This window comes from Maylandia zebra, linkage group LG18, assembly GCF_041146795.1.
Source record: "Maylandia zebra isolate NMK-2024a linkage group LG18, Mzebra_GT3a, whole genome shotgun sequence".
In the NCBI taxonomy this organism is placed as follows: Eukaryota; Metazoa; Chordata; class Actinopteri; order Cichliformes; family Cichlidae; genus Maylandia; species Maylandia zebra.
Window position 1 is genome coordinate 27,089,779 of NC_135184.1, and position 23,314 is coordinate 27,113,092.

The window sequence follows — 23,314 nt, forward strand, 5'->3', positions numbered from 1 at the left end:
ACAATAGTCAGGGAGAGCCTGGATTTCATAGAAACATTTAATTCAGAGCTGATAACAGAATATTTACTGTATGTACATGCAACACAATATGGAATGTACAATATAAATAATCCCAGGTGGATGCTACGACAGCTTGCAACTTTGGAGCAACACTAGACAGTATAACGAGCATTAAATACACGTAGGTAACGTTCCGTTTCAAGCTCCCTCAAAACATCTGACAGAAATGTGAAAGTCGGAGTTGTGGGTCATGTTTGTTTATCAAGCTTCTTTTTTAAAAAATATTTTTATTTTATAGAGCCAGACCTCACACAGGGAATTCTTCCCTACGATGCTAGATAAATACAGATTTGAAACAAACCCCACATGCTTTCATAAGAAATGCAAAGGTGAATTCTGGTGCATCACGTTCCCTAAATTTTCACAGTCATGCACACACAACCCTGATGAAGCTGAACTGACTATTTTGTGTGACCGTACTGCTTCTAGGTGCCAATGGTGGGTGGCTGATTACAGGACAGAAAGGCTGGCTGTTGTTGTTGTTGTTATTGTCATTTCTGGACACGATGCTGTGATGGTAAATGACTCATATTCTGTCAGTGAGAAAGTGGCAAAGAAAAAAAACGTTCTGGTCATGCATCGTTGTAGCTTTAGAAATAGAAAATGTGCAAAGATTTAAGGGAAGGTGCATTCAAGCAGATGGTAAATGGGCAACTAAGTGATGGGGTGGTGAGGGGAATGCATTATTCACATCATCCACTCTAGTCTTGGTCCTGGTTCTTGGAGGATCTCGTCACAGTTTCAGTGGATGTGTAGATACTACAGCCTCTGATCCAAGAGTCTTTTTTTATTGGTTTCAAAAAAAGGGGGCGGGGCATCCTGGGAAAGAATACAACAGTAAACAAATATCAGCAGACAGGAGAGCCTGATGGATATTTTAGTACTCCTCAACTGTAACTGCGACCATTTGAAACACAGTGCACGTCACTTCGAAAGCATCATGTAAGGAGACGAATACCATAGGCACGACATCGAAGGCTCCACTGTCTTATTTGAGAACACGCTGACCCATAAACATTTAGCTACTGGATGCTCGACAGTATGCCACATGCGACGGCTTTTTTTTAGAAAAAAACATATACTGTATATGGAAAGCTTTTACTAAAACACACAGCTTGTCTCATTTGGCTGCGGTACAATCCTCTGTTATTCCCACGTTTCTCTAATCTAACAGATCATCTTGGCGACATGAATTATGCATTTGGCCTAAAGATAAGGCATCGCAGCTGTGTCTGGGGCTTTGGTCTTGCTTCTCAGATCTCATTTTCTGTTTATTTTTTCCTTAGGTCTTTTCTCCCTGCTGCTGATCTGATATAAGTAAGTCTCCACTGGCTCGGTGCGTAACGTAGAACATCGTCGGCATAACACGTGAGACCGACGGCGAGCCCAGGTTAAGAGTCAACGGTGCTTTGTGGTGAACGATTGTCTGCTCTGCTCGTAAATACAGGTATTCTTTTTTTTTTCAAAATGGACTCAGTGTGAAAAAACATACAGAATATGTAACTTTGACAAATGTGCAAGCAAAAGTGTAAAAAACAAACCAAAAAAATCATTTAAAGTGTTTTTAAGGTTGCATTACTGCATATAAGAACAAGATGGTTGCTGTGTAGCAATTAATTATGTCTGGATTGCATCAATAGGCAGCAGAGTAGATGTTCCTTTCCTCACAACATACTTCTCATTAAGGTGACCCACAGGAAACCCTTCTCATGAAATGCAATATCTGTCATCTGGATATGAAAAAAGTACGTTCATTCGTCCCCCGGCAGTCATCACGCCCTCTCCCCAGAGTCCTGAAAGTCCCAGGGGCAAACGTCAACCATTTTCGCCCCGGGTTTATAACTAGTGCTCAAAGAGCCGTCTTTCTTCTTCTCTGATGATTTTCTAGTCTGAGCCAAGCTGCCGTGCGTGAGCTCGGTCTCCCGGGAGAAAACCTCCGCCCTCCTGACCTCCATCACCTCTGGGTCTCTTGTTGAGCTCCTCCGCCGCTCAGAAACCGGCCCGCCGCATTCTGAAGACTGGCTGACCCTTCTCCTCTCCGACGGAGGCTTGCTGGAGGAGCTCCGCCTTTCTCTACTCTTCTCCCTCCCTTTCTCCTTCTCAGCTTTGTGGTTGGATGAGCTGGAGCCTTTCCGTTTCTTCTTGTGTGAAGTGGGGCTGTTGCAGGTCTTCTCCTGCTTAGGTGAAGGTGGGCCGGTGTAGTCCCATGGGCAGATGTCGACCATCAGAGACGGGGGCTGTAAAAGGCTGCCTGTGGACTTGGAGTGGTCTGAGTGAAGCCCTTTGGGTTTCCCATCAGTAGGCGTGACACTCTTCTTACGCCTGATTCTGTCTGGAGAAATGGAATCCGAATCTCCTTTCAGCATGGGTTGCTCATCGAATTCCCAGGGACACACATCCGGCTTGAGAGGAAGAGGTGACCTGGGTGCCCGAGATTTCCGTGTTTCCCTTCCTTCCTCCTTTTCTCCTCCTTTATCTTTGGCGCGGCGTCTGTTGGAAGGAGACTGGCCCGTCTTCTGCCTCTGCTGGGACCGACCACCTTTGGTGACTCCAGAGCTGCTGCTGCTGCCTCTCCGGCCCGAGGTGGTTTCTCCAGGAGCGATGGAAACGTGCTTCTGGGTTTTTGCTTCTGAGGGAGTCTGTGGTTCTTCCATTTCCCAGGAACAAACCTCGGACACATCGTAAAGGTTCCTCCCCGTCTCAGAGCAAATTGATGGCTGGCTCCCACTCACCTGTTGGAGAAAGGAGTAAAAATCAAAATGAATGCCAAATCAGTTAATACTACAAGGGGCTCGAGCAAACACTTTCTTAATGTAAGAATTTTGGGGTTAACTGGTTGATTGTCCCTACCAATGATCAGAGAAATCGCTTTATGTCTGTCTGGCTGTTCTGTACCATCATCATCTCATCTACTTTAAACCTGGTGGGTGTATTGCCTGGCCCTCCAGTGAGTGCAGGGCTGAGTTCAAGACTGTTTTGTTGAGTGGTCCTCATATTTTGGTCAAAAGCTGCTCTCTGTTACCAGTGTTTCCTCTTGAGCGACTTCTGCCTGCTCCACTCTGTGTGGGTGGAGGTGCACACATACACATACATGCATGTTTGTTTGGATATCTGTCAGGACATTCATTCAGATTAATGCATTTTCAAACCTCCCACTGCAAACCTAATTTGAACTTCAACCATAAAAAAGTTTTAAACGAAGATAGGTGGACATTTATATTTGGTTCCTATATCACATGACTGCAGTACCTTATTTTTGTTGTTTGGGCATAAGTAAAAATGTAGACTTTTTTTTTTCCAGTCCTGCTTTGAAGCCTCAAGGTGGGTGTTTTCAGTGTTGCCCACTGGTGTTTTACATTGGATCAGACAGGTTAGAGGTGTGTCTGCACCCACATATGCTTGTTACTTGTCAAAGGCTGAATTAATACATTTGAAAGAGAACATCAAGCAGTAACTGTACCTTGACACTGAATTTAAAAATGTAAGTCACAGTGAAAGAGAGATGAAGGCCATTTTCCCTTAGACTTCCTGTCTGCTTGTTAACTCAGAAATCATTAGCTATTTCCAGGTCCAAAGAGCCTTCTGTTCCCAAATTTAAACAAACACTGAGACACAACTGAGAGTTAAAAACTGTCCAAATTCTTTTGTTTGTGTATGTCTAGGCATCCATGAAAAAGAGGATTTAGAAGATTTAGCAGCATTAGAAGTTAGCAGAAAGCTAGCTAGCTAGTTTCCATTAAAAAGCTGATATATTAGCTATTTCTAAAAAACTAAAATGTTCAAATTTGCTAAAACTTTGGAAGCAAACTATGACAGAAAAATAAATATCTGCAACATTTGAGCGTTGCCATAAAGATATGCTACCTGTTGGCCTGCTACAGAGCTATTGTTAGGCTAAAACAGGGGTAGGGAACGTTAGAGCCGGTGTCCTGCAGGTTTTAGATCTCACCCTGGGTCGCCACACCTGAATCAAATGATTAGTTCATTACCAGGCCTCTGGAGAACTTCAAGACATGTTGAGGAGCTAATTTAGCCATTTAAATCAGCTGTTGGTAAGGTTGATATGTCATCACTTAACAAGCTTTTACAACAAGATGTCTTCTTGCAAACAGATGAGTTTTTGCCTCTTGGCCATTAGAAAGAATGCAGTTTATGGCATTTTTGCACTGGCTTCACTTTTCAGACCCAGCAGCTATATCCACCCTTTATATCCACTCTATGGCAGCAACCTGCAACGTGCCTGTTCTACACAGCCAGGTTCTGAGCAGGTACAATCATTGATTGTCAATCAATGACTGTTACCTCATAGCCATCCTCAGGGATACAATCTTTCAGAATGGAAACTGCACTGCTCTATTAAATGCAACAAAATGATAATAATAACGATAAATGCTCAAATGTCCAAGGTGCTTCATTTGCTTGTCCAGCCAAAAGCAATATAGGAAAAATGTAATGCAAGTTCTAATCACTTTATGGGGAGCATGGAAGCTGTTTCATAATGCTCATGTGCTCCCCACATGTCGTATTTGTAATATTATACACCACTCCAGCTTCCCTCTTGGGGGGCAGGGTGGGCGGGGGGGCTTCCTGTGTTCAGCGTGGACCACCAGACATCCTAATTTGTTAAATGCTTTGTGGTAAGTGCTGGCTTCCTGTAACTTGGTGCTGATATAATCAATATTTTATAGGATCGAGTTCCTAACACTTACATAACAGACTCTGCAGATATACGTACCACCTGAGTCTGTAGTGTTTCTCAACCCGGTAGAAGTTCTTTAGGAGAAGTCTTTTGGTTTTGTGATGTGGGGTGGCAGCCCTGTGGTGCCTGTACAACAGGGACAGACACTTCCCTTCACGCACTTCTTACTGGCGTCCCTGACGTTTGAATTTGACGCAATTTAAAAGATGTAAAAAGAAAAATACACTTGTGACACACACTATAAGAATGTCCTGAATGTGTTGACAGCTCTCTGCCCTGAATGTGGAAGTGTGCAAAACAACCAGCAGTCTCTGACCTACTTCTTTCCCTACCTTGCCATTCATCTATGTGTGCCATCTGTGCCGTCTGATTGACCCAAGAGGCGGTTTTTTAAGGGGGGGACTGTACAAAAGGAAACCCCATGACCAGCAAACATTTTTATAAACTCTGACCCTGCACTTGGCCCAGCACTACTGGACTTGATCTTGCAAGGAAAATTGTTTTTAGGTATCGTTTGAGATCATTTTAAGCCCTGGACTATTTTACAGGAATCTTCAAAACATGACTTCAAATGACTGCTAGTGTAGTCCGTGTCTGCTGCGTGCCATTCACTCCTCTCTGTCCTCCTGTCTTTGCTTATCTCTACTGCTACTGCACAATAAAAAAGTACATCTGGCCAGATGCTTAAAGAATCCAGCAGTGTCAGTCTTTTAGCAGTCAATTTACCAAAGTCCTGGTCTCCAGGCACAGTCCGATTCCAGTAATCCACTCTTTGCATCTCGTGCCCCGAGTAGCCTGCTTGATAAATGTCCCACCTCATTAACAATCATGAGGAAAACCACTGAGATATACTGTAGCTTTAGTCTTAGCAAAGGGTCCCCCAGGCAGACATGGTATTTTCATTCATGTATGCAACTGATAATAATGTTATTCTTATTGTTATTATTAAAAAACATAAAACCTTTATATTCAAGGACGCATAGAAATATTAGGTACTTTTCTTGATAAATGACTTAAACAATTAATCAGTTAATAAAATTAAACCTGAATAAGTTTCTGTCAGTGAGCTAATCGACATTTAAGCACAAGAGCTACACATTAAAGCTGAATCAGTTTCTATTAAGAATGTAATTATGTAAAAAAGAACCTGTTGCTTCATTATGCCCATCTTCAAAGGTGTCTTGGAGTACTCCACCGATTGGCTGACTGGCATCTTGGGGTAATGCTCAGGTGTCTCATCCACCTCTGATAGCGTCCTCCCTTCCAGTCCCTTCACGCACTTCTTACTGGCATCCTCGACGCTCTGAGTCTTGTTAGTGAGTCCCGGCACCTTCTCCTTGGCACTCGCAATCACGCTCAGGGATTTCTGCATAATGGAAGTGCGCAGGTGCACAGGCTTCTTCTCGTGTGTCAGGTTGTGAGCGCTGGCTGATTTCCAGAAGAGCGGCACGGATTCGGTGGACACGGCTGGTTCCAGCCTCGGTGGAGTCGAAGCTGGTTCCAGCTGCTTCTTGGCATGTTTACGGCCAATGAGAGAGCCCAAAAGAGATCCTTCCCCTACAGTCCCAACAGGAGTCGTTTTGTCTCCCGCAGCTGAGCCACTCTGGCTTGCGCCTTCTTCATCCTGGTCGCAGACGTGGTCATAGCTGAGTGACTTTTTCAAGCCCATGACTTTGTTCTTCAGGGAGTCGTCTCGAGGTTTTCCTGATGGGGGACATATCAATAGACCATTGTTTTGTAATGTAACTTCTCATCTTTTGACCTGTAAACTCTGGTCACAGCAGAAGATGAGGTTTGATATTTTTTAATTAAGCCTTCAAAGAGATTAAAGATTATAAAAATAGACCATTTATATTTAAATAAAATATAAGCAAATCTGATCTTTTGCCAGTTTAAGAATTCATATTTAATTTACATTGAGGACGTGAACATGACTTTTTAATCCAGTGTTATCAAACCTTTCTGAAACAATCTTTTATATCAACTATAAAGTGCCATTTAAGCCCCATTTATAGAGCTTCTTAAGCAGGACCCAACCGGCTTTGTAATATTATATATAATACACGTTACATTAAGTTTAGGAAAGCATAGTTGGAAATAAAGCATGCAGGCTCTCACAATATTTTCCTTTGAAATGACTAATTGGCTCTCTTCATTTCCATGCTACAGCCGGGGCTTACCGTGGTGGCTCGGCTCAAAGGGATTTCTCCTCAAGGTGCTGCGGTTGCTGCCGTGTTCGCTGCCATCATCACGACTGCACTGCCGGTGCAGGTGCATAGTCTCTGGGATCTCTGTTATCCGTTTCATCAGCGAGCGACCCAGACCCTTTTTGGAGTTGCGCTTCTTTTGAAGGTGAGGGTTGTTGGCAAGCATCTTCTTACATTTGTAGACTTCCAGCTGGGCGTACAACTTCTTCAACTCGTCCTAAAATTAAAAAAAAAAAAGAGTCTTAAATCATAATTTATTACAACACTCACTTACTTCTGACTTTAGGTAATAGTTGTGTGGTTGCCAAAAATGAACTTGTGGGCCTGAGCAGGTGTACAATGACAGAAAACTCCTTCTTTTTAAACAAAAACATTGAAACGTTGCTGAAAGAGAAACCAGGGCCACCTGGTAATGGCTTCCAACCATATGTTGCCTGTTTCACTCTTCACTGGCAATATCTTAAGGGAATCGCTTAAGGGAAAGTGTACATATTTGGAAGAAACTGTGCTTATGAAAGATGGACAAAGTGTTCAGACCTAAACAAAATGAAGCCATTTCTGAAGTTCTTTAAACCCACATTATTTCAAATGGGGAGACAACTGTGGTCCGACTGTTTTGATGTTGAGAAATATTTTGTTAAGTTAATCAGTTGAACATCACTAAACATTTTATTGATACACTTACAGTCTCAGCAGCTCATTTTAAGTCTTCTTCAATACATCATAGTGCTCATTTTGTAAGTTATGGACCCATTTAATGTCACTCTGATCCAATTACAGTATGTTTAGGCAGCCCCTACCCTTTAACTGACAGCTCCAGTATGTGTATACAGTTTCCTCAAATGTGTGTTTAGTCGTACTCAAAGGGGTACAAGTAGGCTGTTTAGGTTTTCTGCTAAGTACCCTTTAGTATGTTTTTCTTCCAAGTTTCTCAGTTATTGTTGCAGAGAATGATGGTTGCAGTTGTTAACCAGTTTAATCAGGTTGGACTTATGTTAGCTCAACTTGACCTTTTTGTCCAAATGTGGTCTCACCCAGTTTCACAGGCCATGCACCAGGCTTAAGATTGGACATTTACAAACCAAAAGGTAATGTGAGCGTGGTCTAACACATGTGCTGTGATTTCTGACTAAACCGTGGAACACCAGACATGAAGAGTAAGACAGAAGGTGCCCCATTAAAAATATATGTTGCATTCTGACTTGGGGAGATATCTGACAATGATCAACAAGGCCGCTTTACCCGTATATCCTCTGGGTCCAAACTGTGCTCGCTCCAGGCCGAGGTGATGCTGTTGTTGAGGTAGGAGCCAGATCTTCCTATGTCTAGCTCCTCCTCGTAAGCTTCGGTGGCTATATCGTCTCTCGCCTGCGTCCCTTTGTACAGGAACTGAAACAAATCAAGAACAAGGTTATAAAACGAAATCAGTGAAACAAAAAGTTATCATGTGACATGCTGGCTATAGAGGTTGTCCACAATATAATGCTCACTAAAGACATTTAGTGAGCATTATATTGCACTAATTTAGTAGATCTTTTACTCGAATTTTAACTTTAATTTTGTTACTGAAGTCAGTTATTTTATAATTGAAATTTCTATCTGTCGACAGCAAAACTATCAAAAGTTTAGATTAAAAACCCCAATAAAGAAAACAACTATAAAAAAAGATAAATAGCTCCAAAAGTACTGCAGTATATTTTATCTTGCTATTGATTATTATTTTAATCTAATGCAACTGTGCAAATTGTGCCTAACCAGTTCAAATGTATACGGTTCAGTGTATGCAGGCAGTAATCTCCTCCTCACATGTGATTCCTTCCTGCAGAAAGCACGTTAGGGCTGCAATATTCCAATGATTCAGTAAATAAATTATAGATTGCACCTTGATTTTCATGCTCAAATTGTTTAACTTTGTTTGAATAACAAATTTAGGGATGGCGAAAGGCCAAATATTTAGCCCAGTTTGAAGAACAGATGCAGTTTGAGATTAACGTCCTCCCATTGTGCTTAATTATCCCGGTGTACTCGACTCACTTGCACTTCTGAGGTGCCTAATTAAGAAAGAACAGAGAGTGTTGATGGTGTATTTCATTTCTCACACTGCAGGAGAATTAAATGTTTTCCATCAGACTTGAGAGATCGCACATAAAGACACCCGTGAGAGCGCTGAGCCAAATTACAATAACCGCTAACGCAGTTTGATTGAGTTTAAGGTAATGGTAGCAAACGTGCCTGTGTACATCTGTGTGTTTTCCCATTGCTAATAACAAAGGAACTTAAGATGATTAATGAAGTGTTTTGTGTACAAGCTACAATGCAGCAGTGGCCACAGTGGAAATCACTCTGTAACGCTGGAATGCTTTCCCAGTAAATAAGTCGCACTTACACCCAAGCTAAGAAACGACACATTCAGCGCACGGCTAATGTTTCAGCTGTACACTGCACAAGTTCATTTGGGTGCCTCAAAATCTATTCTGCGCTCACTGAATATATTAGAGTCTTTACACTTACCCATTTAAGTGCACTAGCTCTCAGCATAATGAGAAAAATGTACAGACCACTGAAGAGATTTTTGTTTTCCCAATTGAAGCTACTCTTGTGTGTCCCACAATACATGCGGTATACAAAACAAAAGTTGGACTTTACTGGATGAATGGTCTGGCTTTGTCCAAAAAATGTTCTGAAATGAGGATCGTTAAAAGTCTATTCATCTGCTGTACAATTTCTTGATCTCTTTGGTTTGCAGAACAACAAACAAGGAAGATAAATCTCCAAAATGCCCTTTACACATTTACTGTTACAGCTGAGGAGCTCAGACCTAAAATCAGTCAAGCAGTCTGTAGTTTTTAGTATTACCAGTGCTAGCATCATGTCATGTATGTGAACACTGCGTTAATTGGAAAATTTCATGTGCATGACAGTGAGCATGGACGGGAGAAAGAAAAGACATTTCTAAAGAGATAAGGAAGGAATTTACTGCCAGGCATTCATGACTGAGGTAAAGGTTACAGAACTATCTAAAAGCAGCCTGATATTGTTGTGACCCCAACTGCTAATATTATTAAGAAGTTTAAGTGTTGCTGGTGGAGGAAAAAAAGAGAGGAATAAAAAATGTCAAAGCATAAAGCAGCTGACCTCTGGGGTAGAGCCCCGCCAGAGCAGGCATGATAGAAGCTTGATAAAAAAATATGATGGGACGTAACACTGCTTCACATCACACAAAATCTAGTGTGGAAACGCCACAAAGAAACTAGGGGTCATCTGTTGCCATGTCGACAGGCTTATGGCTCGGCTCACAACCACCGTAACCTGCCACTAAGGATGTTGTTACACTGTAATTAAATAGAATTTTTATGTGTCTTTTATTTGAAATTACAATGTAATAATTAGGGATGGGTATCGTTTTGGTTCTATCCGATACCAGTACCAAACTGGTACTTTTGAAACGGTGCCGGTGCATAAACGGTGCTCGAACCAGTGCTTAAAGAATGGAGACCACACACTTTGTCCAAAAACCTCTCATGTTCAGCTGTTTTTTTGTAAAAAGATAACAATGTTAGCCTTTTCTGCAGCTATAGGGGATTTATGGTATCGCTCTTGGCTGGAAGCAGTGCTTAAACAATGGAAAAAACACAAACTTTGTCCAAAAACCTCTCATTTTTAGCTGTTTTCCACTTTTTCTTTGGTCATTTTAGCCTTTTTGGCCAGGGTGAAGGGAGTATCAAGTACCCATCCCTACATCCCCATCCCTAGTAATAATGTTCACCTACACATATGTAAAGGTAGACTTGCTAGAATAAGAAGGGTCCACTTAATTAGAGGGGAACTACTCCCTTAGTCAAGCTCCATATTACAAAAGTGTTAGTCCATCTTCAGACTCACCCTGTGTTTCTATTTCAGGTACACCTTCATTAAGTTTCTTGACTGCATATTGCACATTTTGGACATTTGCAAACGGACATCTGCCCGACTGCCTTAAATCACCTCTGTGGTAGGTTCTCCTGCAGTAGGGGTCTCCAAGACCATGTTTCACCATGACCAGGGTTTGTGGTTTATCAAGGGAAGCAATAGGAGCTGTGCTGTCAAATTAAGCTTGGAGATAAAACAACATCCGCCCCATTTTAAAACATCGAGGAGGCTCAGCTGTGTTATGGGGCTGTCTTGAATCTGTGCTGGGCCCAGTGAAATGACAAGATTATGAAAGCTCCTGAGGCCAAACATACTGTCCAGCGTCAGGCAGCTCTTTCTCTCTCACGCTGTCATAGAATCATTTGGATAATAGATTTAACTGAAAAGAGTCGTGGAAAATGTACCTTGAATTAATCCTGTGATCAGCACATAAGTTAAAAAAGTGCTAATTTTAACTTATGTGCTGACTCCTTCTTCTGTCAGTAAAAATCCCACTGCATATTTAATATGTGAAATACACTTTTTATATGTTTTTAATGAGGAGCTTGGTGCTAAAGCCCTAGATTATTATTAATATTTTTAAAATTTGTATTTATTTGCTGAATGTTTTGTTGATCATTAACACAAAGCCCATGAAACTCATAACTGGTGAGATCTGCAAGTAACAACAATGAAGTATTCACCTTAGGTATCAGCAGCAGGGCCAGAGTCACAGACACAGTCAGGTGAGTGTGAGCAAAGAACAACATGAGCATCCAGTCTGGGTGCAGTCCCGGCACCAGAGAGAACCTGCAGAATAGAAAAAACATCAACGGGAGAAATTCTGCAGACTCACCAGCAGCCAGAGTGCTCGGCGCATCTGTAAAATACGCTCAGACACACGTAAAAAAGCAGCATTTAGTCACTCACTGGACAGCGAGAACAGAATTGAATGTACCACAACCCGAGGCATTCCCCGCACTGTAAACACAGGGATAAACGCACAACTGAGGGAAAATTATAAAAGCGTCTGTTTGCTGGAAAGAAGCTGGCTCTTTTTAAAAGGCGACTTGTGCAGATATGAAAGATCTCTGCAGCCAATACTGCTTTTGAAGGCTTTGGATGCTTCATGCTGGAGATCCACAGGCGACAGGCAATTATAGCCAGCGGGAAAAATTGTCAACTTTGTCTTGGTTGTTAATTAGCATTAATGAGTTAACATAAACCAGTGTAACATAACGGTGACGCTTGTGTGCGTGCATGTTTTTTAATCATTCATTACTGTTTCCAAGTTTTCCCACGCTGCTTTGAGAAGTTTCTCTAAAAGTTCACAGCACAGAGGAGAAACATTGTTTTCTGTCGCCGTCAACAGAACACCAAATCATTTCATTTTACATGAAAGTGCCAAGTCCCATTTTTGTCACCAGTGACAGCACACAGAAACTATGTCAAAGCACACAGAAGCAATTCTGGTAGCTTGTGGTCCCTTTTAAAAGCTTCATGTCATCATTCCCGTTTATTAAGGCCGTTTTAAATCATAGTCAGTATCGTATTCACAAGAACCAGCATGGCTGATTGCTCCCATTATTGTTGGAGAACGTGAATAGTGCACAAAAGCCTAACAAGAGGATCTAAGTAGCAGCATTTTGGCACCAATTTTCCGCAAGCAATCAAAGCTAGACACCATGACAGATAAATCAATGAAATTATTTAAGCGGTATCAAGCTGAGTCAAGTGCATTGTGAGTAAAAAAAAGTGTGAAAGGCATTAAATACTTGAACGTGTGTGTTTGACATTGTTTAGAAATCCACCAAGGTGGTTCACAATTCATTGGCTCATTATCTTTTGTCATAATAATCCCAATCATGATTCACATTAGAATTAGTCCAAAAGAATAGCACGTGTCTGTTTTCTGTGTCCCAACTCTCTCACACACACACACACACACACACACACACACACACACACACACACACACACACACACACACACACACACACACACACACACACACACACACACACACAATATATCGAACAACTCCAGCCTTATCTCTGGACTGCAGCAGCATATAGACTCAAAAAAAGGAAAAGAAAAAGGGGAAAAAACACTCACAAAAGCTCACAATGTTTTATTCTCCAGCAAATGAGAACAGCTTGATTCATAAGTTTCCCAGAGCTGATGAAGGTGTACCCAGTGGACTTTTCAGTTTCTCAACAGATTAAGAGGATGTGATCTTTTCCTCCTTGTACCACGGAGCACAATAGACTGCCGCCCAAATGAAAGAATATTCAATCAGAAACAGTTTTATCGGAGAATGTGTGACAAATGGAATGTTTTGCCCGAGGCTCCTGCGGGCTCTCTGTAAAAGCAGTTTTATTTCTGCTGCAGCAGGACTGACGAAAATGTTCTTCGCTTTGGAGCCTTGTGAGGTCAAAGCTCCAGCAGCACCTACAGTGTACACAACAGCTTTATTCCTTGACCAACACATTTTGGCCTTCACCGGGTGTCGATGTGATGACCCTGATGGAGGCCACAAGCCAAAACTGGTTGTTAAAGCAACAAAGTGTTAGCTAAATGCTCCAGAAGTAACACAGGAACATGTTCACCGGTGCTTTTTCTGCTGCTTTACAGTGCATCACTTATATTTGAGAAACCAATGAAAAAAGTCAATATTTGATATGAGCACCTTTATTCTATAACACAGCCTGAACTCTCTTAGTCAAGTGTTCCTGTCATTTCTTTCAGTAGACTTAGGTTTAGAGCTTTTTATTGTTCCTTGCACAGTGAAATTGGGTAGCTGGACCACAAAGGTGCAAAAGTAAAGAAGGGAAAACAATATACAACGAGGTGAAAAAAACAAACAGTATATATGTGTACATATATGTGAATGAACTATATACATGGTGTAGGCGTAAGAAACATTGAAAAAGAAACCTTGTGGGGCTGTATACAAGGGCAGTTATATAATAAATAAATAAATAAGGCTGGAGGGGCTATGGTCATTTAGGGTAGGGATGGTAATTCCACTGAGACCAAAATATTGCACAAGACCAAAAATATTGCACAGACATGGAAAGAGTGAGATATTGCACATAGTTGATCAATAGCAGCGTCAGAGTGGATGTGTTGGAGAAGTCTGTTCACACTTTTATTTTGCATTAAAAGTTCTGACAGCCCACGGGAAGAAGCTGTTCTTTAGTCTGTTGGTTTTGCACCTGATGGATCTGAACCTTTTTCCAGAGGGCAGGATGTTGAAGAGGTGGTGGTTAGGATGGAGGTGGTCCTTTATGATTGCCCTGGCTCTGGGGAGACTTCTTGAGCAGGCAATTAAGTCCAGGAAGGAGAGTGGACAGCCGATCACCTTCTCTGCAGTTCTTTGGATGTTCGCTGCCTTTTGTTCTGTTCTCTATCAAGATCGTCCCACACTGCTTCAGTAATGTTGAGCTCTGGGCTCTATTGAGGCCACTCCTGCTCCAGTCTGTCTTCCTCCATCCAGTTGTGCTTTTACTGCATTGCAGTGAAAAATGAAGCTCTTGCTATTTTTCTGTGTTCATAATTCTATCAATTTTGATTAAGTGGAGATATCATCTGAATGTCAGGAGCGGTACCACACCTCATTCATGCCCCTTCCGGTTTCAGTCCATAAATGCCTCCTTCGCCAATACCTGGTGTCCTCATTTTCATGCCCCCCATTTCCTCCTTTCCATTCTTCTTCCTTTCATTCACTTCTGGTTAGTACATGGGGATCTGCCCGGCCCGGGAGCCGCTGCCAGTCCCCTTCAAGGCCTTCCCCAAACCGCAGCACCAGTACATGGTCCCTCATCCATCATCGCTCATCGTAACTTAGGATATGGTCCCAGCTAGTGAAATTATTGACAAGAAGCCCAACACCACTGGCTGAAATGCAGTCAAAAACCATGACAGAGCCTCCATCGTGTTTCACAGATGGCTGTAGACACTCACTGCTCTACCTGTCTGTTGTGCCTGGCCCTGTCTGTATGTACTGACAACAATTTGAACCAAAAATTAAACATTCGAATTCATCACTCCCTGAGATCTGTTGCCACTGATTTTAAGCCCAGTTCTTGCCAAATTTGGCATATCTCCATCTTTACTCCCCGTTTCCCTTCTTTAGGAATGGCTTCTTGACAGCCACCCTTCCACTGAGACTATTTCTGATGAGGCTTCAGTGCCTCTCTCGGGTCCTGTGTCAGGTTTTGCTGTATCGTTTCTGAAGGCCATGACCTTAAGAAAGTTTTTTAGGCCTGCTGCTTCTTCTGACCTAGCTGCCTGGTAAATCTGTCATATGAAAGTGGTGAAAATGACACCAATGAATCTGGAACGCCAAAACAATAAATGCTGTAAAACATGCTAAAAGGCTCCATGGAGAGATGGAAAACTTCCACCAGGACAGCCTATTGTAGAATGCATTAAACCTTAGGCTGAGTAACTTCAAGGTATTTTTAAGAAATTATAAGACAACTGCTAAATGAAAGGGAAGATCTAAAATATTCAGAAAATTGAGCCACATCCCACCTCTGTAAGACACAGAAAGAGCAGCAGGCACAGTCAGTGGCGGGGCACAGAGTTTATTTTAGGCACTGGAACAGTACATGTAGGCTGTGTCTCTGCTTGGGGAAGACATTTTTTATTCACCTCCTTTCAACTGGCTTACCCTGCCGTGACACTGTTCATTTCCCTGATGAAGGGGGGCGGCTGAACTCTCATCTGACATGCTCTGCAGTTGTGAAAGGCGCTCTAACAGACAAATATCTCTGTGATTATGATTAAACAGGTTGTGCTGTACAAAGGGGTAAAGTCATTAAGCTCTGTGCCACTGTTTGTGCCATCTCCTTATTACTCTCAGCGAGATTTTCATCAAGTCAGGGTAAGATGCTCGATTGTTCCGCATTCTTAGCTCTGTTTCATGTGTCTCTTGTACCTTCTGTTCCCACATTTTCCTCTTTTCTTTTCTCTCTTTCATTCAGTATACAAGAGAGCATAATTGAGGCATTCACATCAGCATATCTCTTTCTCTCACCCCCCCCCACCACCCCCTTGATCATGCCCACCCATGCTGGTTCCATCAAATTTTCTCCACCCACCTGATAATGTGGAAGATGGCCGATATGAGGAGCTCATTGTAGATGGCTACGGCCATGTAACGTGGCTCGTGAAAAGCCGAGGGTACGGTGCGGACAGCGTAGCACAGGTACACGCCCCACAGCAGGAACAGGAACTCAGCTGAGCAACAAAAGACACAAAAATGTTTGAATTTTAGTTTCTATTTGCCACCTAAAACAGGAGAGGTCATATATTGTATGAAATTCATCCGCTGTAGCTGACAGTTGTCTTTTGACAGCACAATATACTAAACTTACCCTAAAACCTTTAAGCAATCGTCCAATATTTTGGGAAATGATCTAATTTGCTTTCTTTCTATGAGTGAGGTTAGAGGGTCGATACCTTCCTCACGAAGCTGGAACCAGGAGGCAATTAGCCAACCCAAGCATAAAGACAAAAAGTAGGAAAAGAAAACAACTAAAGTGCCTTCCAGCCCACCCTAAGCTCACCAATCAAACATGAATATTTCAGTTGTGAAATTTATACAAAACCCCCCCCCCAAAAAACTGAAATTTGTGTTGTTTACGTGTGGGTGGGTTATTTTTTTTGATTTGCTCGGCTACACTGAAAAAGTAAGCCCTGATGTTAGACTGTGACAAAAAGGCAGAACACCCACTGAAACCAAAATCGATTGTTATTTTTGCGCCTGTGCATGGTTTAAGCGAAATAAGAAACAACACGTTAAACAAACACCGAGCTCTAAAGGTTGGTTGGACACCACCAGGCTAACCTTTCTACACTTACAGAATTGTACAAGATTTAACTTCCAAAACCTTAATCTTTTTGTCACAGACTCTAAAGTATTAGTGAAAAAAAAGAGAGAGAGAATTTAAAGCTCCCTTCAAACTCCTTTCCATTAATCTGACACCATCTGAATGTGTCAGCTTAATGTCTGAATGAGAACCCTGTGGAGGCTTTGGGCTGACATGCAGAGACTGTAAGATAAGAGGGCCGTATGAGGGAATGTGAAAAGGCCACGCAGAAGGGAAAGGTGCACAGGAATGCATGGGAGCTTTTTAAGAGTTTTGACCCAGACGTCTCTTTTTACTTCACCACCTCCAACGGCAGCATCTCCCACCATGGGCGACAGCAACACAGAGAGCAGCTTATGGTGGGGCTTGTTTTCTGAAATTCCTTTTTTTTTTTTTTTAATAAAACTGGCTTTAAAAAGAAAAAATCCAGGAATGAGCTCAAAAGAGTATTATGCTTTTTTTTGGTCTCACCTCTTCCTCAAAAAGAGAATGAACCACATCATTAGGTACTCCTTGCTAGTACCAGTGTTGGATCCCATCTTGCCTTAATTTGTTCTGGTATAGATTCAGAAATGCATTGGAAACGTTACTGTTACTCAGAAATTTTAATGCATGATAGCATCACATGGTAGCTGCAGAATTCTCAGCTGCAATTCCATCACATCCCAAAGATGTTGGGATGCTCTGCTGGAGTGGATCTGTTGACTTAGCAACATGTTCCAGTCTACCACTGTCCTATTTCACTCTTACCTGAGATGAGGGATGCCTGGTGTGGTCTTCTGCTGCTGTACTGTGAGATGCTCTTCTGCATACCTTGGTTGTAATAAGTGCTTATTTGAATTACTGTTATCTGATTTACCTTTGCCATCTAACCAGCATAAAGCAGCCATTCTCCTCTCACCCCCTTCATCAGAAAGGCATTTTCACCCAGAGAACTCTGTTTTTTATCATTCTCTGTAAAACCTGCAGATGGTTGAGTGGGAAAATCCCAGCAGATCGGCAGCCATACCACATTCAAAGTCATTTAAATCACCTTTCTTCCCCATTGAACTTTAGCAAGTCATCTTAGTCATATTCTCATGCCTAAATGCACTGTTGCTATGTGATTGGCTGATTGAGTATTCGTATTAGTGAAAAGCTGAACAGGTGTCCCTGATAAAGTTTGAACTATTCTTCTGGGTGTTGATTTAGTTACTATTTTACAGCATTTGTATTGCAAAAACAGAAATCATTTCTCTAGAAAGGTAAATTAGCAGAAGATGATTCTGAACCGTGGTTGGCTCTTGTGTTACTATGGCAATAATGACATTTAAGATGTACAAGTTTTAAATTTTGCACGACTTCCTCATGTTTGCGCTGATTTCCCCCCTCTGTAAAGGAGCTGCTTCTCCGACATCACGGTGACACATTCCTGCTATCACTGAATCTCATCTCATCTCTGATCTCGGGTCGACAGCAGTTTATTGGAAAGATGTATTTAAAACGCCAGCTGTCTCCACCGTCACAGTATCAACACTTTACAGAATATACAGTGCAGTACCTGTGCACGGCTACAGTAGCTCGTTATCATCGAAAGTGTCAGTGTAATTATATTTTAAAGAACATCAGTTACAAAATCAATAGTAATTATTTTGAAATGTGAAGGACGAGATTTCTACAGGGTTGCTGCATTATGAAGGTATGGAATTATGACTGGGAGCAATCTAATATATCTCTGTCTGCAGTAGAACAAAACATTATGCATCTTTTATTGCCAGTAAAAAAAAACAAAAAAACAAAAAACAAGCCAATTTTTCCAAATAAAAAATACTTTTAGTTTTTTATGAGAACTCTAACTGAAAGTCTGTCACAGGTCGTCCTGCTTGTTTGAAAGAGCACCGACACCCATGCCAAAGATCACACTGGGATATGACTCCCTAAAGTCTTTACAGTGATTACAGATCATTAATATTTATGAATAGGTCGCTCTATAAACTGCGTAGTGCTTAGCCTCTGAATCAGGATGCATGGAGATCTGCTTCCAAGACGGAAACGATAACAACTCCAACTATAATACAGATTAATTGAGGATTTACAATAAGCGCGTCTCGGTGACATAATCGATAATGTTTCGCATCAGCTCTGCTTTGCTTCACAATTTAGCGCAAAATATTATGTTATGTTCATTTTTGCGCTGACATGCGTTCTCATGTCGAAATTATGACAGGACAAGGGGAAAAAACACAGAAAAGCAATTAGGCTCATTTTCACGAGCGTGAACCGCACTGTTGTTAAAATCCTCCAAAGCAGCTTTGCAGGATGCGTCCTGTCCTTCAGTGGAGCCTCAGCACACCGCAGCATGTTTATGCCTGCTGTCAGAGCAGACAGCGGGGCTCCCTCATTTCCCTTCTCATCAAGAACGCTCCCCCTAAATACACACCGACACACGCGTGGATGCAAATCATTCCCGCGGTCGGTGCCTGTTCAGAGCAGGGTGTTTGTTAGAGGCTGTCACCGCTAACATACAAACACAGCAGTTCCGCCGTCCTGTCTCTGGAGTATCCTTAACTGTCCTTCCTTTACAGGCTCCCTCCTGTTTCCTTCTCTCAAATTCTCCACTCCTGTGATGGTGCAAAACTCTCTGTGCATCGATGCCCACATCCCTACAAGTTTCATACTTCAGAGGCTCCTTTCTTCTTCTTTCCTGCCACTTCCACTCTCCCTGCCTGCCTGTCTATCAGTCTTCACACACAGGCCGAGCATCTCTCAGGGATCCATCCATTCCCTTCTTTCCAAACAAGATTAGTCTCCCCTGCTGTCAGGCCGGCTTCAGTGAGGTGCACATCACTGCCTCCCGCTTTAAGAATCTGTCTTTAAGAGATTTACTGTAACATACATTCAAGGGCATGTGGGCCTTCACTAACCACGGCTTCCTTCCAATTCATTTACTCAAATATTTTTTATTATAACAAAGGTATACAATCTGGTCATTAACAGACATTTTGACACTATGAGTAAGGCAGAAGATGGGGTCAGAAAAGTTGGGAGACATACCTTTTCTTTACACCACTCCTTTTTGGGTACACGGGCAAGAGGACTGTCTAAATTCAACTAATGAAGATGTGGAAATGCACTGTTGCATATTTAAAAAATAAACTCATCATTTAAATGTATATTTCTTCATGAATTTAGGTTGTGTACAATGTTACAGTGAATCATTAGGATGAACTTTATGTTGCATTGAATACCAAAAAACAGATTTCAGAAACATGCTTGAGTTGAAAATGTTTGAGATCTTTTGCTTTAAGTTACTCTTTAATGTCTAAAAGTCAAACTTAAATTTAGCAAAACATCAGTTCTCCCCTGGACTACTGTTGCCGGGCAAGTTTTATCATCAACATACATGCTGCTTTTTTTTCTTTCTAAAAATAAAGTTTCTAAACTGAACTTAATCTTAAGGCTTATCCAAGCAGCCTGAACTTAAACTGTAAGCTCTAAAGCCCCTTCCAGTTAAGTGGTAAGTAGCACTTTCTTTCTATCTGGAAAACGATGCTGTTTCTTATTTGGGTTTACTTAAAGTCAGACGTGTGTAATTACAGGAAAGCCGTACAAACTTACTCACCGACTGCCATCATGTAGTCCCATCGGTCCAGCAGACACATGCTGAACTGCAGCCCCTCGGGAGTGAGACCCGCAGCGATGAGAGCCTGACTCAGCTCCGGATTCTGGCACACGGAGGACGTCCAGGCCACAAGGAACCACAGCACCACCAACAGAATGACTAGCAGCAGCCGCAGGACCCGCCAGCTGGTCATGTAAGGTGTCCTCTGGGCCGTGCGGGACAGGAACACCTTTAACACCCTGTGTGGAGCAGGGAGAGAGCGTGAGGCACAAGCCTGAATATCAGAAACGACTGAGAGAAATCGTATGTAAGTGCTGCTCACGCCCCTGGCTGCTGATCACGTTAGCATGCTCATTTGAAATAAAATGAGCAGGGAGAAACTGCTAAATCAGTTCAATTCATTCATGCTTGGTAAATATGTTTGGTTTTGATTCATGCTGTAATTTCCTTTGAGTTTCAGGGGGAAGAGCGGACAGCACAGGAAGTGGGGAGGAAGGATCTGTTAAAGGAGGCCCCTGTCATTTTTGAGTTGTGCTTACATGTCCAACAGAAATCATGCATACATAGTTTATTGTGAATTACTTCCTGATGTTACTGCATCTGTAAAAGGAGCTAAAAATGCAGCATATTAGGCTCATCAGTTGCAGCAGTGTAGGGAACAATATACAACAGCATGTTCTTATATCACCATCTGGACATAGAAAAAAGTCTGTTTCAATGTTTTACCCTGCTCATGTGCTATCTTTGGACCAGACTGTGACAAATCTATCTCATCTCTAATATATTCTGTGGGCCTGGACTGGAAGATCTTGCCCCCGGGGCACACTTCCCACTCAGCGAGCTCGGAAAAAAATCAAATTGGTAATTTTGCCAAGGGAACACTCTGGCTGGCCTTTGACCTCCTTCTCCCATCTCGGTAACACAGCCCGGAGCCGAAGAGCAGGAAGCTAAAGCACATGCGTGCCAAGATGGCACACGTGTGTGCATACTAAGAGATGGCTGAATTATTGAAATTAAGACTAACTCATGAGCAAGTTAATAGAAGGAGAGGAGACAGGATGTAAGGGAGAGGAGGGGACCAGGAGAGGCTCGAAGAAAAGAAGGGACAGGAGAAGAAAACGTATGAGGTGAGTTAACAACACAGGCAGAGGCTTTTTAACTTTTATTTTTTGCTTTCAGTTTAGTGTTTTAAAGTAAAATCATATTATAATGATCCAAGAGTATTTGTATGTTCCCTATCTCCTCCTACATAAGAACCAATCATAATAAAACTTTGCATAAACATTGCATAGAGCACTGTGAGTTCCAGCATCTATAAGGCACGTGCAAATATTTTATACAAATCTCACAATTTTATATATTTGCTTCTTTGACAGTTCAACTGAGCACTGAATTGAATTTGAGATTAGAATTGTGTGTCATAATATAATGTATCATAGTGTGATTGTAGCAAAAGTGTGTGTATTTGTATGTTCCATATCGCCCATGTGTTGCGCAGGGGTTTGCTATTTAATCATAATCCTTCATAGAACAGTCACAAAGCAAACAGCAAATGTCATCTCAAATGGTGATTTTGGTTTTAGTTTACTGGAAGCAGGATTGAAATATTAAGCCAACACAGAAGTGCTAAAAACAGCATTTCCTTCAAATGGGCGGATGGCTCCAAAAATGAGTCATTTCCCACAGACGTCCATGTTAAACTTCCCAAATTCAATCATAAAAATAATACTTTTTCTGCCTGGTACAAAAAATGGATTTGGTCTCTCTAGATAATCCGCCCTTCAGAAAAACTGCTACATGTCCAGCCTACAGTATTTTTTCCTCTGTGATTTTAGTCCATCATCAGGTGGTTGCTAGACAACATAATGATGTCATTATATATGTGGTGTAATTCGTTTTTTGTGGATGTAAATTTGATGTAAAATTAAATTAAAATTTAAAGGACACAGTTAAGTGCCTTGTAAAGCAACTGTTGTTGTGATTTGGCACTGTATAAATAAAACTGAATTGAATTGAACAATGCTGTTATTAAATGTGCGATGTTTATAAAATGACGTGGAAAATGTCAGGGACATATGGACACAGTTCCCATTTCATGTCAATAAAAATAAGATGTTTCGTAAATCATTTCGTGATAACATGACAAACGTTTATGTTATAACCTCATGATGCTTGGAAATTCAGAGCCTTTATCAGGACGTCACGGTCCTGAATCTGTTGACTCAGTGGTTTTTATTCTTATTACTATTATTTTATGTTTCAGGTTGATTCTTAAGATTTTCTGGTTCTTAGGGTTTGGTTTCTGTTCTGTGTCTCTGTTTCGCCCTGGTACCTCGCCTATGTTTCCTCCCTGTTGCCATGTCTGATGTCTGTGTTAAGCTTACGTGTCTTGAGTTTAGTCTGTGTTGCTTCCTGTTCCTGTTGTGTTATCATCTGTTCCCCATCCTTTCGTTGTCAGTTTGTGTATTTAAGCCTTGTGGTGTTTTTGTGTGTTTCCCACCGTGCTCCTCGTCCCTAGTCTCTTGTCTCCAGGTTTCCTAGTGTTTTGTATTCGTTTCTATTTTCGGTTTATTGTTTATTGTTAAGTTTATTGTTTGTGGAGTTTTTTCTGCAGCCTCTTTGAGTTTATTCCTTTGAGTGTCCTGCATTTGTGTCCTGCGTCCTGCCTGCCACAGACTTATCATGACAAGGACATTTAATGACCACTTTCTGAGACGCTAACAATTAGCCACATCACAGGAACCTGTTTCCAACATAACATTCAGACGGGCATAACATTGTTAAGAGCACATTAACACTAACACTCTCCAACAGTTTACACTACAGTTAACTGAATTAACCTTAGCTTTGGTCTATGACAATTATTATGATATTTAGTCAACTAAAACTAAAAGAACTTAGATAGCTATATTATGGCCAAAGCTAAAAAAAAAAAAACTAAAGCAAAATTTGCTGTCAAAATTAACACTGATTGTGGGAC

The 23,314-nt window shown here is 41.6% G+C and overlaps 1 protein-coding gene across 4 annotated transcripts in view; it reads right to left on the reverse strand.

Moving 5' to 3' along the window:
* Positions 1-23: 23 nt before the first annotated feature.
* The window catches only part of gpr158b (G protein-coupled receptor 158b), a 108,458-nt gene continuing 85,167 nt past the window's right edge, over positions 24-23,314 (reverse strand). For all 4 annotated transcript variants that reach the window (XM_004567210.5, XM_076876512.1, XM_076876510.1 and 1 more), the window contains exons 7-13: positions 20,335-20,573; positions 15,963-16,101; positions 11,559-11,664; positions 8,209-8,355; positions 6,940-7,183; positions 5,907-6,463; positions 24-2,792 (exon numbers count right to left, since the gene is read on the reverse strand). In XM_004567210.5, the coding sequence (XP_004567267.2) occupies positions 1,833-2,792; positions 5,907-6,463; positions 6,940-7,183; positions 8,209-8,355; positions 11,559-11,664; positions 15,963-16,101; positions 20,335-20,573 (2,392 nt within the window). In that variant the 3' untranslated portion in view covers positions 24-1,832. The remainder of the gene's footprint in view (positions 2,793-5,906; positions 6,464-6,939; positions 7,184-8,208; positions 8,356-11,558; positions 11,665-15,962; positions 16,102-20,334; positions 20,574-23,314) is intronic.